We start from the raw sequence: 17,853 nt of genomic DNA, 5'->3' as shown, positions 1-17,853 counted from the left end.
ATGTAAGGAATCCTACCAACATAATAACTTAACCCCACAACTGAGATCTGCAGTCAGACACCGCGAGCTCAGCGGTGGGGCGCTCAGGAACAATCGCCCTAGGAGCGCTAGATCCCATCGACTTCTGACGCGCACAGACACACGTCAGAAGTCCTCCGTCAGAATAATGTAGTACGTAAATTTCTACGTCGTTCCAGCTAATTTTTCAAGTATAAAAACTTTAAAAGATAAATGTTCAATAAAAAATGACACATTCTGGCAGGTTTTCGATTCTTCAAAAAAATATTTCAATACCTACATTAAACACTTTTAATATGAGACTATTCACAGACGGAGCATTGCAAAAGAACTACGATTTTGGCTTTGTCTTGGCAGAGTTTTCTTTCAGCCTCTGAGCTTTCAGAAGCTTCTTGGCTTGTTTGTCCCGCTTCTTCTTGGCAACGAGCTGCTCATCGTCCAGCGTGTAAACGACGAGCTTGACCGAACATTCCTCGTCGCTGAGCGTGAACGTCGAGCGCAGGACTGGCTGCCCCGCCATGGCCACCTGCAGCGCTTGGTGCTCCTGCGTCAGCTCCTGCAGCAGGCGGTCTTCCTGCCACTGCAGCGCCTCCAGCGACGCTATGCTCATGTCACCTTTGTACACATGATCGTCGTTCACCTGCACGTCACGATCGAATAAATCAATTTTTATTACGAGTAATACTGAGGTCACCTTTGTACATAACATACGTAGTTCTTCGTCCGCACGATACGGTTGAAGAAAAAACAAGTTTTTAAAAAATCACTTGTTCAGTCCACTTAATCAGGGACATTGTCCTGGTTCATCTGGCAGCATACGAAAAACAAGGTACCAAGGATAGCATCTGATCCTCATAATTAACAGTTCAGTTTTCAGGTAAAAAAAATCACTTACAATAATCGCCTACATTCATTACTATTAAGATAAAAAAAATATTATGAAATTTAATTGACAATGTAGGTAATATGAGTATATTTTGCTTCTGCTTGCTGAAGGAGAATTCTTTGAGAACAGCCGTTCTCGGTAAATTGCCATTATTTCAATAATTATATAGTATGCTATGGTTCTATTATATAGGAATAATTAAAACGCAAAGAATATTGTTATTAAAACAAAAACAATGGTATTGTTCTAAATACAATGCGGCGTAACAATGTAAGTCGCAGTGATTACTTTGAAATTCCTAGGCTGAATATCGAGACTCTTGGTAACATAGACACGGTGGCAGGGCTGGTAGTCGCAATATCAAGACTCACGGTAACATAGACACGGTGGCAGGGCTGGTAGTCGCAATATCAAGACTCACGGTAACATAGACACGGTGGCAGGGCTGGTAGTCGCAATATCAAGACTCACGGTAACATAGACACGGTAGCAGGGCTGGTAGTCATGGTCCACCTCAGGCCACGGCTGCTCGTGCACGTCTTCGCTCTGACCACGGAGGAACAGACGCAGGAATTGACACGTTACAAGCCAGATACAGGATCCTGTTTACACTGCAATGTATACGTTAAAGAAATTATATTTCAAAATATATGGTACGGCAATATACCGGTAACCTTTTTATATAATACAATTGATGAAAAAATAAGAGGAGTTATATTAAATCTGATACGGTACGGCAACATAATTCCTTTATCTATAATGTAAATAGTAAAAAAAAGAGGTAGTTTTTTTGCAGTACGCTTTTTAAATGGAAAAAGGTGCAATATATGTGGCGGTTAGGAACATGTATTCAAAGATAAAACATATAAGGCTTATACAAGACAAGAGCCAATATGTGTATTGTTGTTCGGTTTACAACATGAGAGAGAAAATGGTAGTTTTGATGGTAGAGAAATGGTAGTTTTGATGGCGATCGTTGATGGTAGTTTTTTAGATCACATCGCGAAATAGTGAGAGCTCGGTCAGAACCTATAGTTCTGATTAAACAGGCGGAAAATACAGAACAAATGAAATAAATCAAGGGATATATGAATCAACACTCGGGAAATTATGAAGCTTAAGATTGGTCAATAAATGAGAGTTAGAAATAATCTTGCTAAGAGATCGGTGGTCTTTTTAGAGTTACATTATTTTACCCTGAAGTGGTGGAGATGCGCGTGATGGATATTGTAAAATAAATTGAAGTTTCTATAGTTTAGGTGTGTGGTTAACTTTAATAAATTCATGGTAATCTTTGAAGACTTGTATTGTAAAGTTAGATATATAGATGAGTAACCTTATAGTGCGGGAGGTGTGCGTGATGTGAGAAGGCGAGCCACATCTCGGCGACGAGGTGTGGCATGATGGGCGCCAGCATCAGCAGCAGCGCAGCGAGGGAACGCTCGTACTCTGCTCCATACATCGCTGTCAAGGGCGCGCTCTGCAGGATTAATAGACTTCATTAAAGGACTATGTGAGAAGTAGATCATGAGGAATAACTTAAATTGTTAACAAAAATTGGAAATCATGATCTACTTTGAAGACTGAGATGAAGCGATCCTAATAAGTATGTGACCAGGGGACATACTATCAAAATTCGCTTAGGTAGACGTAGCGGCCTAACTACAAGAAAACGGAGCCCCTGAGTACATGTAGCGGCCAATTTTTTGTCCGTGATTAATGGGTTTAGGTCGTAAAGTCGTCAGTGATTGATTGAGGTAATTTCGAACTCGTAACTGTATTTGCTAGTGCGGCCCCAGAGCATAAGATTCTTGACATGGAGTCCCATAACTAGTTTTTAAAACACGGCCCTGAAGAATAAGCGGAGCCCGAGCGCCTGACCGTGACCCTACATATTGTGAGACCAAATCATGAGTATGACAAGTCCCAGCGCCAAGCCTGACCCTACATATTGTGAGACCAAATCATGAGTATGACATGTCCCAGCGCCAAGCGTGACCCTACATATTGAGAGACCAAATCATGAGTATGACAAGTCCCGGCACATATTGTGAGACCAAATCATGTGTATGACAAGTCCCAGCGCCAAGCCTGACCCTACATATTGTGAGACCAAATCATGAGTATGACAAGTCCCAGCGCCAAGCCTGACCCTGATCCTACAAACTGTGAGACCAAATCATGAGCATGACTAGTCCCAGCACCAAGCCTGACCCTGATCCCACAGATTGTGAGACCAAATCATGAGTATAACAAGTCCCATCACCAAGCCTGACCCTGACCCTACATATTGTGAGACCAAATCATGAGTATAACAAGTCCTTAAGCCTGACCCTGATCCTACAGATTGTGAGACCAAATCATGAGTATAACAAGTCCCAGCACTAAGCCTGACCCTGATCCTACAGATTGTGAGACCAAATCATGAGTATAACAAGTCCCAGCACTAAGCCTGACCCTGATGTGTCGCGTGAATGTCTCTAGCTTGCGCACTGCGGTGTGCTGCTGGTGGTCGGCGTAGTGACGCGTCACCTCCTGCACTGCGCGGTTACGGTGGCCACGCAGCACTTCTTCCGCTGCCTCCACTCCCGCCGACTGCTGCGCCTCTTTTGTCTGGCAATAATTTACATTAAAATGATAAATCCACAATAAAATATAAGTTATTTTGTAAGACATCAATGGCCATTTTGCATGGCTGCAATTGTGATCATGAGGAATCGGTATTCGGCATGAATTTGTTTACTGGTAGTGATCATTTACGCTTACAATGTTTTGATTCGCGCACCTGACAGAAAAATATTCTTGACTGAAAACATTTACTGATTGTAAACTGTTCTTATTTGAAAAAACTGTTATTTGAAAATACATACATGAAAACCAATAAGTAAACAGTGCAATAAGGGAAGTTACCTTAAAAAGATTATCAACGACCATAACCAAGAACTTCGAAGTTATTTTTGTATTAATGTTTTCGCCTTTGGGAAGTAATATTTCAGTGTTTTCAATGAAAAAAACTTATGCGTCGTGAACCTCTGAACGAGTCTTCATGAAGCACGAGATCGCGAATCATGCTTATAAAGTAGGAGAAAATAACACTCAAAGTTCTTAGACACAATATGGACTGCAATATGGCAACGAAAGTCGTGAACTATATACAAAAATGACAGTAATTGCTCCACAGGACGAAAACATACGAATAACTTCGCACCTTCCGTAGTGTCAATTAAATCTAAGCTTTCTTATATTTATTTTGAGATATTTTATTTTGATATATTTTAGTAAGATAATATTTTGGAGACAGTATGCTGCCGACCACATCGCATCCAAGAACCGAATATTAGGAAGAGAATTGAGCTAAAGGGGACCGACTACCCTAAAATTTTCAATTTTGGCGTTTTCCGGTTTTTGTGCTCATCTTAAAGATTACTTTTTGACGCATCCAACCGTACCAGAATCATCCCTCTACGTCGAAAAATGATTTCGTAACAGCCCCCCGAAGGGAGGGAGTTTTTAGAGCCCTTCAGTAAAGCCTATGGGATTAATTCTTAGTTTTAAGGCTTGGTTGCGGTATGTTGGCTACGTTACGACTCTTTTACGTCATTTTACGTGCCGCCCGGCAGTTTTTTGGGCGTCCTGAAAACCTCCGATTGGTCGCACGGCAAACCTATCTCCTCCTACAGTTTTCAAGCTACAGCAATAAGACATATACCATTCGATTCGTAAAGACCATACCTATAGAACTGATGATCATTTTTTTGAATTTCTGTCTGGTTAGTTTTTTATATGGGGGAGAGGGGGGGAGGGGGGAAAAATGAGAAAAAATGAGAAAATGGGATAAAATGCGCATAAAAAAAAAACTAAGGGGAAAATGAGAAAAATGATCATCAAATCTATAGGTATGGTCCTTACGAACCGAATGATATGTGTCTTGATGTTGTAGGATGATATTTGTAGGAGGAGATAGATTTTCTAAAGTACCCTTTTTTAGCCGTTTTCTATGAATTTCACGTTCTCTATCAATTGTTTCGAAAAATAAATTTGAGCAAAATGTTATTTTTTTTACATTTTACGTATGTATGTGAAGTTTCATGATGATCGGATAATAACTGTAGAAGTTTTTCCGGAGGGTAGTCGGTCCCCAGAAGAACAACTGAGAACATAGGCTCAGGCATCACAATTCAATTTAATTAAAGAAATGGTCACAAATTCCAGTCTATACAAAACAAAAAGTGATGTATTAATTGTCGAAAATAATGAGGTCTGGCATGATTTTAATTCAATAGTCTGAAGTTTTCTGCTTTTAGTTTTGAATAAAATAACAAAAGGATAATTTTTTTCCATATTTCATTACGGTATGTATTTTAACACAAATTAGGCAATAATCGAACAAAAAATTACATAAAATGCCGTCATGGATGGAAACAAGGACCCATTTTAGGAGACAATCAGGTTAAAAAAACCACACTGAAATTGGGCTTTTTTGATAATAAACAACAACAATACGCTCCTCATGCATTCAGAAAAGTCCTTCGCATTATTATTTCCAAAAAAACGGGAAAAATACTTCAATACAAAACTAAGAATACTGGTAACCTTGCGATGAAAGCGACTCACTTGTCTCATGTGCACGAATTTACCGACGGTCTTCCACAGGACGAAGATCCATCGCATGACGGGGAAGAAGCTCTCCTGCTGGCGCCAGGTCCTGTTGTTCGCAGGCGCCTCCTCCCGCAGCACCGCCAGCCGCGTCGCGTCGCACGAGAACTCAGCCATCACCGCGGACGGCGCTACGCCGTTGTGCTTACTTTTGCTCATCTTCTCCACCATTACCTGCGACCATTGTGTTATATTATATACCATTACCTGCGACCATTGTGTTATATTATATACCATTACCTGCGACCATTAGAGTATATTATATGCCATTATCTGTGACCATTAGAGTATATTATATGCCATTACCTGGCAATCATTACATTATATTATATATACCATTACATGCGATTATACATATACCATTACCTGCGACCATTACATGCAATTATTCACAATCATTAGCGAATACGATGTAAGATTTGCAGCTGTATGAATTTTAAAACTAAAATCGTCAAGATTAATTAGGTAGGTAGTAAGTACCTCAGGAGCCAGGGCCCTCATAGGAGACCCAGCCACCTCAGGAGCCAGGGTCCTCATAGGAGACCCAGCCACCTCAGGAGCCAGGGCCCTCATAGGAGACCCAGCCACCTAAGGAGCACTCAAGTGCCCCACCAAGCCACACCTTGACAGGGGCGCCGGTGCCTCGCTCGACGGGAGGGCTGACGCTGCAGTCGACGTCGTCAGGGCGCAGGTACTTGCCGTCGCTGACGCGGACGTACGCAGGGGCCTTGATGCGCCCCACCAGCAGCAGCCTGCGTCAGGAGTTACGTCAGTCTCGGACGTGAACAATGAACTCGGGAAATTATATATGTCAACAGCAGAATTCAGCATCGAGTTTGCACTTAGGAGATACAAGATTTCGATGAAGAAACATGAGTTTTGGACCCGAACTAGAGTTTAATACTCAGTCAACATCAGTTTGTCATGTACCAGGATTTGAATAATGACGATAGGTTCATGAAAGCAAAATTCTTCCACATTCGAAGGATTCTGAAAGAAGTAATCAGAAAGTTGAGCCAAGTCATATGTACAGTATGAATATTGTACACAGATACACATATCTACAGAGATAATGAACTGCTAGATTATATATATTTGCCTGATGGACTGTGTGTGTCCTGTTCAGTTACACTGAGGGGGCAACGCGATGATATTAAATGATGATCCAAGTCAAGACGATGATATAACACGATGATACAAGTCAACACGATGATATAACACGACGATACAAGTCAACACGATGATATAACACGATGATACAAGTCAACATATCAGCATTAGCTGACCTGGTGAAAGGTTCCGAGTGGCTCGTGAGGCCCTGGCTGTGCAGGAAGAGCTGCATGAACCGCGCGTAGTACAGATGTAGTACCGCTGTAACATGTGACGGGTTACATGAGACAGGTAACATGCGACGGGTTACATGTGACAGGTAACATGTGACGGGTTACACGTGACAGGTAACATGCGACGGGTTACATGTGACAGGTAACACGTGACAGGTAACATGCGACGGGTTACACGTTATCTGTTACACGTAACAGGTCATTAGTACCGCTGTAACATGTGGCGGGTTATATGAGACAGGTAACATGCGACGGGTTACATGTGACAGGTTACACGTGACAGGTAACACGTGAAAGGTCACTAGCATGGCTGTAACACGTGACAGGTAACACGTTACAGGTAACACGTTACAGGTAACACGTTACAGGTAACACGTGACAGGTTACATGTGACAGGTAACATGTGACAGGTAACAAGTGACAGGTAACACGTGACAGGTAACACGTGACAGGTAACACGTGACAGGTTACATGTGACAGGTAACATGTGACAGGTAACACGTTACAGGTAACACGTTACAGGTAACACGTTACAGGTCACTAGCACGGCTGTAACATGCCAAAGCTAAGAACAGATATCGCAACTCAAGGTTCACGAATAGATCAGATTTTGTTTGGCAGGCCTGTGCTCATCGTGTACTTTCAGAATCATTTAATATGATAATAAATCTATTACGTATGACTCGAAATAACTACGTAGCACAGACTAAAAATTTATACAATAATAAATTTGAGCATCTTTGACTAGATCCAACTTTAGCTGCTCATAAAACTGCAGAGCTACAACTGTTTCATTACAACGCGATAAAAATGAAGTATTGCAAACATAATTTGTTCAACCCATCATTATTCTTGCCATATTTGTTTTCCCCATATATGGTAACCCCATATTCGTTCGCGCCATATTCATCACCCCATATTCGTTCACGCCACATTGGTTCACGCCATATTCGTTCACCCCAGACTCGTTCACGCCACATTCATCACCCAATATTTCTTCACGCCACATTCATCACCCCATATTCGTTCACGCCACATTCGTTGCCACAGAAGCAAGACAGGAAGTATGTACCATGTTCCTCGCCCCCCACGTAGACGTCAACAGGCATGGCCGCGTCAACGAGCGCGCGCTGGAAGGGCGCCTCTGCGTTGCCAGGGTCGAGGTAGCGCAGGAAATACCACGACGAGTCCACGAACGTGTCCATCGTGTCCGTCTCGCGCTCTGCCGCACCACCGCATCTGAAACCGTTATCATTCACACAACAAATAATACTGCACTTATAAACTATGCAAAATGCTATACCTCTTAACTATAAAAAATATAAGCTATGCAATAGGTTGTTTATAGTTCGGTTGGACAAGTCGAAAGTTGGAGAAATTAATGGATCATAAGGTGCAAATAGTGACACACTTTATGTCCATATTAATGATGAGCCATTTTGCGGGGCGAAACTTGGCCAGGATTCTTTACGCATGAAGAGAAAGTGCATTGATATTTGAACAACGTTTGACTCAAAATCTATAGTTGCAGCTTCTCTCTCTTCTAACTGTTGAAATTTTTTCAACCCCCCAATCTGAATAATTTTAAACTCTGTCTGAAAATAAGATTTACGTTGAAAGCAAAGCATATGTTTGTTCTCATAGGACCCAGGAATAGTAATTTTGTAGAGAATTACATGATGTGTCTCACTGAGGGCAGTTACACGCAGTGAATGCTGGAATGGAGCGGAGGCTGGCATGAGGCTGTGGCATGTCAGGACGATGGCACGGCAGCAGCACGGGCAGCTCACATGACGGCACAGGCACGCTGCCACACGACGGGCAGTGCACCACAGGTATGGGCGCGCCCCACGACCGCTGCCGGGCAAACATGCATGCATAATTGCTCAGGCTTCAATAATGAACATAACTGTCGTAAATCAACATTTCAGGCCTCAATAATGTGCATTGCTATCGTAACTCAATATTTCAGACCTCAATAATGCGCATTGCTGTCGCAACTCAATATTGCAGGCCAAGGCTGAAGTCATGAGTAATATGTGAACAGTTACACATTACACATTGGACCAAAAACCCTGAAAATAGACATTACTTTCAGAATTCATATTAAATTTTGGAGCCTGCGGAGCAAGTTACCAGGCAGGAACTATCTTGAATATCTGAACTACTTTTCCTAAAATTTGCAACTGTTGCAGATTTTAAAGAAGTACATCGCTGTGCCGTCCAGACCTCAATGTCATTCAATTCAACACATAGTAACTCATGTACGCGAACAACAAACTAAGCAAGAGTTAGTAATAGTAAGTAGAAACAAGAAACAAGGAGGAATATTAAGAAGAAACAAAGAGGAATAGTAACAATAAACCAGGAGGTGCACCTGGCGAGAGATGAGCCAGTCCTTGAGGTGGGCGCTAGCAGGGAACCCGCCAGCGCCGCGCTGCTCCAGCAACTGCAAGACTTTGACGCGTGCAGCGCTGCAGCTCAAACCTGTCAGCTCAGAGCTGTTGTGCAGGTTAGGATCAAAGCTCAATTCAACTTGTGTATGGGAATTTTCACTGCGAGGTAGCAATGGATGATTAATCTCGCTCATTTCCGAGATTTGTTCAGCTTTAAAGTTATGTGAAGCATTTTCCGTAACATCGGGGTTGAGGCCGTCACCGATGGTTGATCTTATCACGTGGTCAATAAGTCTATTATGCTTGTTCACTCCTTCCAAGTCTGACAAAACAGATGCATTTGTCTGTTCTTGGATGTATTTAAACGTGTGGCCTTGCAGCACATCGACGACCTGGAAGTCCCCTGCTTTACAAATGCCAGCGTCCAGCTCACTTCCCGCCCCGTAGCCGACATAGAACTCGCAACGCCCGGGATGGAAAGGCAGCTCATCGGACACGATGATGGGGATGGTCGCCCCAGACAAGGGGTTGGTCACCGTCACCCTGGACACCCTGAAGCTGCACTTGATGTCTGACGAAGTAGAAGCGTCACACGTCGTCAGGGTCTTCGTGTACTGAAAAATTAGAAATATTAGCAATTAGATTCTAAGCTTCGTGAACAAGCGTGGCAGAAAGAGATACGTATGAGCGGACCAAAATAAATTCAGCTAAAGAATTTTTGCTAAATCAAATGATGTTTCGTGGAGAAACAAATTTAATGGCAATAGAATAGCAATGATTTTCAAGTAAAATATTCTTACTAATGAGCACAATACAATTTAAATGCGTCCTGCACATAAAATTCAAATGCATGTAATTGGATCACGAAAAAGCGAAATGAACTGCTGACTGAAAAGACTGGACACAAAATTCACAAAAACAAAAATATTTCATTTCAAGCAAGCTTTATCAAGCCATCTTAAAGCTGGGCATGGTTTAGTTTGCAATGAATGTATTGTAATTGATTCCAATTAAAAGGACTGGATGCTTCTTGCTGCAGCATGTTTTGCATGCATGTATTAATTAGTCGTGCTCACGGTCCTAACAATTGCACTTGAAATACAATATATGATGATAATGTTCCCATTGGTGCCAGTGAGTGCGGCGAATTTGTGGTTATTTTGCTTGACTGAGGTGGATAGTAGACATTTGCGTAGTCCAAAGGGGGCCAGAGAGATCAGAAAAATCAGATCAGAATAAACTTGGCCAAAGAATAGGGCTCTTAAAGTGATAATGCAGCTAAAGTGCTACATTGTTCCAGTTCAATGACAGTTCAGGGATGCAGCGTCTCATTACTGACCTTGCATCATTTCATATTGCCAGCGTGAGTCCGCTACCAATGAATTATAAGTTACATGCTTTCATCTAATGAATCAAGAGGATATCATTATGATTTTTATACAATTTTTCTGTCATACCGTCTCGTCGACTTTCATGTCTCATCCCTTATTTTTCATTGCACAAGCATTGGTTCAAATTAAGCCCTTAGATTTTCAGTAAGGTAGTATCCTCAAGCATTGGTTTTGGTATTTCACTATAATAAACAACCGAATCAATTTCCATAATTATAACATATAATAGTGTCCCATTACAATTTCAATTTGGTAACATTCAGGAATGAAGATGTGTACATAAAATAGCAGACGTTATACTCAAACAGGAACAAGTCTACTCCCTCATAAGTTTCTGTGGTAAACAATGCAGCCCTCGCCTTACCTGCACAGTGAGTGGGCTACCCTCAGCAAGGGTGGGGGCTTACCTGCACAGTGAGTGGGCTACCCTCAGCAAGGGTGGGGGCTTACCTGCACAGTGAGTGGGCTACCCTCAGCAAGTGCCAGCTCATGATCACTGCGCACGCCCAGGAAGCTGATGCCACAGAGCAGCTCGGGGAGCCTCGTGTACACAGGCACGCTTGAGCCGTCAAGGGTTTCCCTGGCTCCACCAGTCGCTTCTGCAACACGGAAACATATTTATTGTATCAGCTTCTAACTAGGGCTTAAAATGAGGTATATAATAGACAGAACTTATTCTAATTTCATTTTTTGGTTCTTCACTTTTGACTTCTTTGGAAGGTGTTTGAGATAGTATGAACTTGATGTAAATTTACCAGTGATATGATATATGAACCTGATACCACTCTCTTGGTCCGCGGACGTTGTACCTACCATTAGCTCAAACTACCATTCCATAGTAACAAAGAATTGGGGAACAATTATAAACAATTATTGACAATTCTAAATAATTGCATCGAATTAAAGGAACAACGATGTCGCCTCACGCGAGTTGCAATTGACATTCATCATGGCTACAAATCCGTCACAGCGACCGATCCACTGCCGCTGCTGCGTAACAATGTTGCGCCAGTCCTGCAGCTGTGGAGAGTCCAGACCATCCTGCAGCAGCGCCGACAACCTGCAAGAGATGAGGCCCTTGGTCATCAAGCCAATCACACACAGGGGGGGGGGGCTTGAAAACGAAACAAAGCAGAAACAAAGAAGTAACTTAGACGAAGGAAGCACAAGGCCTGAAGATAAGACTCGAGCAATAATCAAAGAGGCACACTCTTGAAGGTAACTTCTACTTGTTATCATGTACAATTTCTTTTGACATTACATTTTCTCCACTTGCGGAATGCTAAAAAAAAGTTCACACTCGAGTTGCACAAATAACCACACACCGCAAGGCAAGCACAGCATGTGGGCAACCACCTCAACCAGCGTTACTGGATGTACCACTGGTTGAGCAGTCTGCACTCTACACACAACCACGCACCGTGTACACTGGATGTACCACTGGTTGAGCAGCCTGCGCTCTACACACAACCACGCACCGTGTACACTGGATGTACCACTGGTTGAGCAGCCTGCGCTCCACCTTGGCTCCAGAGCGCCAGGCGCGGCCCTTATCATCAACCTGCTCGTCAGCCAAGACTGTCTGGTCCACGGGGTCCCAGTTCACAAAAGCCTGCAAACAAGGGAAACATAATAGCAAGATCTTCATAGATTTATTTCCCTGATTTTTAATCAGTCACAAAATTTATTAGCATTTTCCTTGAATTCAAGAGATGGAAATTGTACAAGCTATGAAAATTTTCTATCATTGTAGTTACAAACTTTTGGCAAGATTTTCAATTATGGTTCTTTGGAAATAGCTGGACTAGAAGTACCATACATATAACAGCTCAATTTCAAGTAAGACATATACCTACATAATGGATAACAATTATTACTTGGCCTCTTAATAAACTAACTTGTTTGCGGTATGCCAGCCCAGCTTTGAAGAGTCGCAGGAATATCTCCTGTGTCCATCTGTAGTACTGAGGGTCGCAGGTCCGCACCTCGCGATCCCAGTCAAAGTGGCAGCCTCACAAAATATCCAGCAGTTGGTTTAACACCTTAGCATTCTATTAATAGTAAGGTTGATGCATCATTCTACATATTTTAGCTATATCTATAAGTATATATATATGCATTCAGATTTTCATATTTGTCTCAACCAAGAAGGATACGTAATTAAATCTGATCAAAACTCTTCTTCTTCCAGAAATTATGTTTTGATTTTTTTCAACTCTTTACTGAATCTGATTGCTTGAATCTGATGTCAAGGCAACTGAAAACAGTCAAGATAATCTGGCAACAAATGCGCCAGTTGAACCTTCACATTTCTTGATCACCAAAGCCTACAATTTAATTGGGGGTTTACCAAAGGGTTTTAGTATTGCATCTTATTTGCTGCCAATAAAAAAAGCACCACATGAGGTTAAAATGCAGTATTTATTAAATACATATATGTAGTTTAGAAAAAACCCTTTAAAAACTACTAATACCAGCATAATATAAAGATGAGTAATTATAGGATTAATGACAAATTCAGAGCATAACCACAAGATCTATCGCAGGTGCACAGGATCGTTACTGAAGCTAAATAGTGAGCTCAGAGGCAACTTTACTGTAGAGCTGGTAAGGTCAACCCTACAGCTACTACAGCCAGCCCCTAATGCTACTGAGGCGGTGCTCAACAATTGAACTGCTACACATATAAAATGGAAAATTCCCATTAAAAAAACATGAATGCATTAAGACAAATAATACTGAATGATATTCATTGTTCAAACCATAAATAAGATAGAATGGGATGAATTTTACACATCAACAGTCAAAATGAAGTAGTGGTAGAGGGAAGTTATACAGGGTGGCATGAGGCAATTAAACATCTCAAAATAGTACTCAAACATCTCAAAAATGGAGCAGAATAATTGCTATCATACAAAGATATTAATGATATAACCTGTAGGGGTTATACTATAACCATAAAGCTCACTCAAGATGCTAGGTCACAGAAGGGTTAATGCCTCACCAAGCTGGCAGAGCTGTTGACGCATGTGCTCTATATTATGATCAGTCCACTGTGAGGGGGACACGTTGCGCTCTATGGCAGCATTCTCTGCTGGTAGCCCAAATGCATCCCACCCAATTGGGTGAATAACCTGAGGAAAAAAAATTATTTTCAATAAGTTACTCAGCTATGGCATACCATATCTAGATAAAAGAGTATAAAATAAAGCAGTTTAATAGCTGCAAAGCTATAACTTTAATGAAGCAGGTAGTGATATTTCAACAGCTTATCTAAAGCCAAGTGTTTCAGGCCTCTAGGAACAAAGAGCACAACAAGAAAAAAAAGCAGTTACAACATTTGGTGGCCATAATTGTTGGCAACTGTAACTGGTGGCAAGAGCATGACAAACAAGTGGTACCAGCTTATGATTTGCAAGATTTGATCACAATAACAGTTAGCCTGTGCACAACAAACACAAAGTTACAGCACCTGGTAGCCAAGTGCTCGATAGTATCTGGCGAGGGAGTCACTGATGGTATAGACACGGACATGTCCCATATGCAGCTCCCCAGATGGATAGGGAAACATGGCAAGCACATACTTTTTGCCTAATTCATCAACATGTTTCCTGAAAAAAATAAATATATATATAAGAATTTGCTAGTAAGATCAATAATTTCACTAAAATTGACATATAGATAATCATAGGTTTAATTTGACAATTTCTATTATTTTTAACTAACATAAACATGGAAGTTCAGCAGTGCTGTACAAATGATAACTAATTGATTTTTTCTCAAAATAAAATGCTTCAAAGATACTGAGAACAATTACCGTCAAACGGGGAAAAAAGGGACGGGCGGGGTAAATAGGGATGCGAGTCCCACATTTTGTAGAAATGTTGTAGCAGCTAAACTATCAAAATATTGCAAAACTAAAAATAGTGGCGTAAACTTCAACATTTTTACTATCTATTATGTATAAAGCTAGTCAAGAAATCAAACATTTACTATCTCTAAAAAATCGCTGAAAAAAGTGTGAAAAGTGCGATTTTGGAATAGTACCTCTGCTAAGGTCTGGAGCAAAAAAAATATTTGCCGTATTAAAAAATTTTACTTACATAAAAGTTGCACCCAGGTGTCGGCTTGAAAATGTAATTGACAGAATTTGCCTATCTCATTCAAAAAAAAAAAAAAAAATGGCAGCCCCCCGGGGTAAATACCCCCCCCCCCGGGGTAATTAGGGACACCCTTAAAAATGCATTTACAGTAGAACCTCAGTTAGCAAAGGCTCCAGTTAACAAAAAAATTGATTAACAACAAAGAATTTTGATTACATTTACCTCGCTTGGTGAAAAAAAAAAATTCACTTATCGAAAAATTAGTGCATCATCATTCGTCACAAAATTGTACATAGAATACTACCTATATATAGAATTGTGCACCAGGCATCATAGAATGAAAAGTAATTGACTTAAACTATGATTTATTTCTTCAAAACATATGATGGTTGTCACTAAAACATTTTCTGTTTCAGGTATGTTTTTCATGATCTTTTTTTTGTTATAGTGAAATCACTAGACTAGATTAGAATTGTGCGAAATTACAAACCATCCTGTAAGCTTACAGATACAGAAGAAATGCTACATGGCTGCTGATATGAAGCTTGCAGTGGACAAGGTCATTGTCAATGCTCAATGGCATGTCCATGGATACAGTAATATCACATTAATACTACGGTAATTAATGAATATGGTAATATCATATCAATTAAGGAAAAACAAGTAAAAATCACAGAAAATGTCATTTATTTTACATCTACATCATCTACAATGAAAGAGGAGGACTTCAACATACTGTTAGTAATGGAAGAGTACACTCTGCATACGTCAAATGTTTTAAAATTAACTTTTATTGCAAGTGTCCCGGATTACCCCGTTCCCAGGGGTAAATCGGGACGGTTTTATTTTGCGTCTGGCACCTTACAAATAGCCTATGGAATTTTTTTGAAGATGCCATTCAATGGCCCTCGCAAAGAGCTATAAAATGAGTCTAAACTTGTTTCTGAAATGTTTCATGGTAAGAAGTTATTAACAAAAAACGCTTAAAACCGTCCATTTTTACCCCGTTTGATTGTATCAATAAATTAACACAATCATAAATACAGACACCTCCATCACTGTAGCTGTAATCCAAGTTCAACAAAATATTCTATATCTGAAGCTATCATTACCTAAAAAGTGGAAATTGAATTATGATGAGATGCAGTAGCAATGTGGTCTACATAATTTAATGTTGGCAGAACCTACCTGGAGTTGGTACTTTTTTGGGGCTTTGTGACAACATTGTTCCAGTGCCTTTCAACCTCTTGTAGAATTTCAAGAGTAGAATCTTGTGGCTTCAAAACAAAAGATGCATAGATGATTAAACATTAAAGATGGGACATGATAGAAATAATGAATTTCCATGTCAACAGGTAAACTGCAAAAAATTTGAATAAAATTATTAAGAATTTATCTGTTGATTATTTAAAGATATTAATTGCAATATCAAAGCTTTATCAGCAAATTCATATTTTTACTTGAAGTTTTTTATCACAATTCAAGTTTTCAATTCATAGCATGCAAAAGACCAGGTACTCACCCATTCTTTGGTTTTGCTGTAGATTGAATGTGCTGGCTGAGACAAGAAAACACCTGACTGAGGCAGAGTTCTCTTCCATATTTTCAACCAAATTACAGATGGCACAATAATTGACATTTGAATTTAGATTAGATATTCACAAAAGAACCTGAAAAATGTGTTATATTATGAAATGGAAAGAAATAACAAAAAATTTTTCTCAATTACATAATATTAAGAAACAGCAGTTGCAAAATGAACAAGTCAACCATTGCTTTTTATCTACAACTTACAAAAAAATAACATCTCAGAAACTATTCAGTATTACTTAGAGACTATCCTTATAAACTCCATACTCCAGGCATAGTACGTTAGTTCCCAATTTTCACATTTATGAGCTAATTTGTTTGCAGCTGATAACAATTGCAGCATTTTGTATACCTATATAAATAACAACATGGTAGTAAACTCTATTTACTGCAGGATTAAGTACAGAGAGTGAGCAAAGAGTAAAAGATTTTTGACAATACATCACCATCAAAATATATGTCTTTGGAAGATCTTCCTGCTATTTCTTGGTAAGTATCTATTTACATGTATTTTTGGCAAGAAATTTTGAAGGTTTCAGGAGTTCTGGCAACAAATCTTAAATAATACTGTTGACACTTTTGGCCTAAATTCCTAATCTTGGTGATACAATTGCCAACCCTAAGTGGAAAATTGGGCAGAACCCACCAGAGAATCAGAAAAAAATGGCTGAGAATCTGGCCAATTTCACCCATTTCTATGACCTTTTACAATTTCTCCTCTGTGAAATAAGAAAAATGGCCTATTTTCACCTGCAATTTTTAAAAATTACAAGTAAAACAATCATTTTTACCTGTGATTTTAGGAAACTTCTGCATTACCAGTATATTCAAAATTGGTTGCCAATCTCTGCATAGTGGCATAGGTAGGCTTTCACATTGATTTCACCTCGGCATCTTTGGGGGCAATGAATTTATGAAGTTATACATGATAATGCTGTTATACACAATTATTGGCCTATTTTAAAGACAACAAAATGACTGAAGGGGGACAGCAATTTCCCATAAACACTGGTGACAGGTTGTGATTTTTTCATTAACAGGTATCTTTTGGCCAATTTTGATTTTCCAGTTTGGCCACACAACAGGTTTCAAGTATTGGCAAATAATTTTCAATTTCATATTCCTATTTTTTAATAGGCTAATATATAAGTTTTTTTATTTTTACTTTGAAACAGCTGTTATCAGTGTTATGGTACCATGAATTCATGAATATATATTTGCAAATTAGCATGAGGTCAGGAAATGCAGGTGTGGAATACAAGTTGCAATTCAACATCCATCCTAAATTACTTTAGTCATACCATCAACCGGGGCTACTCGGGACAGTTTTGAGAGTTTTTTTGTTAATAACTTAATAAATTCTTACGATGAAACATTTCATAAACAAGTTTAGGCTCATTTTATAGCTCTGCGATGGCTATCGAATGGCATTGTCAAAAAAATTCCATATGCTATTCGTAAGGTACCAGA

General features: G+C 40.0%; 1 protein-coding gene across 2 annotated transcripts; it reads right to left on the bottom strand.

The window, feature by feature from the left end:
* Nucleotides 1-48: 48 nt before the first annotated feature.
* LOC108671785 (probable leucine--tRNA ligase, mitochondrial) lies at nt 49-16,474 on the bottom strand. Of its 2 annotated transcripts, XM_018159361.2 has the most exons (19): nt 16,316-16,474; nt 15,982-16,070; nt 14,163-14,301; nt 13,695-13,824; nt 12,589-12,701; nt 12,169-12,302; nt 11,617-11,750; nt 11,161-11,289; nt 11,055-11,074; nt 9,281-9,913; nt 8,594-8,760; nt 7,976-8,142; nt 6,847-6,931; nt 6,183-6,312; nt 5,519-5,734; nt 3,362-3,517; nt 2,241-2,384; nt 1,376-1,450; nt 49-658 (listed from the first exon to the last, which is right to left on the bottom strand). In XM_018159361.2, the coding sequence occupies exons 1-19, from the start codon at nt 16,430-16,432 to the stop codon at nt 350-352; spliced, it is 3,087 nt and encodes a 1,028-aa protein (XP_018014850.1). In that variant the 5' UTR covers nt 16,433-16,474; the 3' UTR covers nt 49-349. The 2 variants fall into 2 exon arrangements, with proteins under 2 accessions (XP_018014850.1, XP_018014849.1); XM_018159360.2 differs by lacking the exon at nt 11,055-11,074 and having other exon boundaries at nt 11,141-11,289.
* Between the last annotated feature and the right edge of the window lie 1,379 nt (nt 16,475-17,853).

This window comes from Hyalella azteca, unplaced genomic scaffold (assembly GCF_000764305.2).
Source record: "Hyalella azteca isolate HAZT.00-mixed unplaced genomic scaffold, Hazt_2.0.2 contig10221, whole genome shotgun sequence".
Lineage (NCBI taxonomy): Eukaryota > Metazoa > Arthropoda > Malacostraca > Amphipoda > Hyalellidae > Hyalella > Hyalella azteca.
The sequence above is the reverse complement of the archived record's forward strand: the minus strand, read 5'-3'. Positions and strand labels throughout refer to the sequence as shown.

Excerpts from the sequence above, each read along its gene's own strand:
- LOC108671785 (XM_018159360.2), bottom strand. The coding sequence starts at position 16,432 with ATGTCAATTATTGTGCCATCTGTAATTTGGTTGAAAATATGGAAGAGA. Across the intron at positions 11,290-11,616 it reads GAATGTCAATTGCAACTCGC|AAGCGACTGGTGGAGCCAGG; the intron begins GTGAGGCGACAT and ends TCCGTGTTGCAG. Across the intron at positions 1,451-2,240 it reads CACACCTCCCGCACTATAAG|AGCGAAGACGTGCACGAGCA; the intron begins GTTACTCATCTA and ends CTCCGTGGTCAG.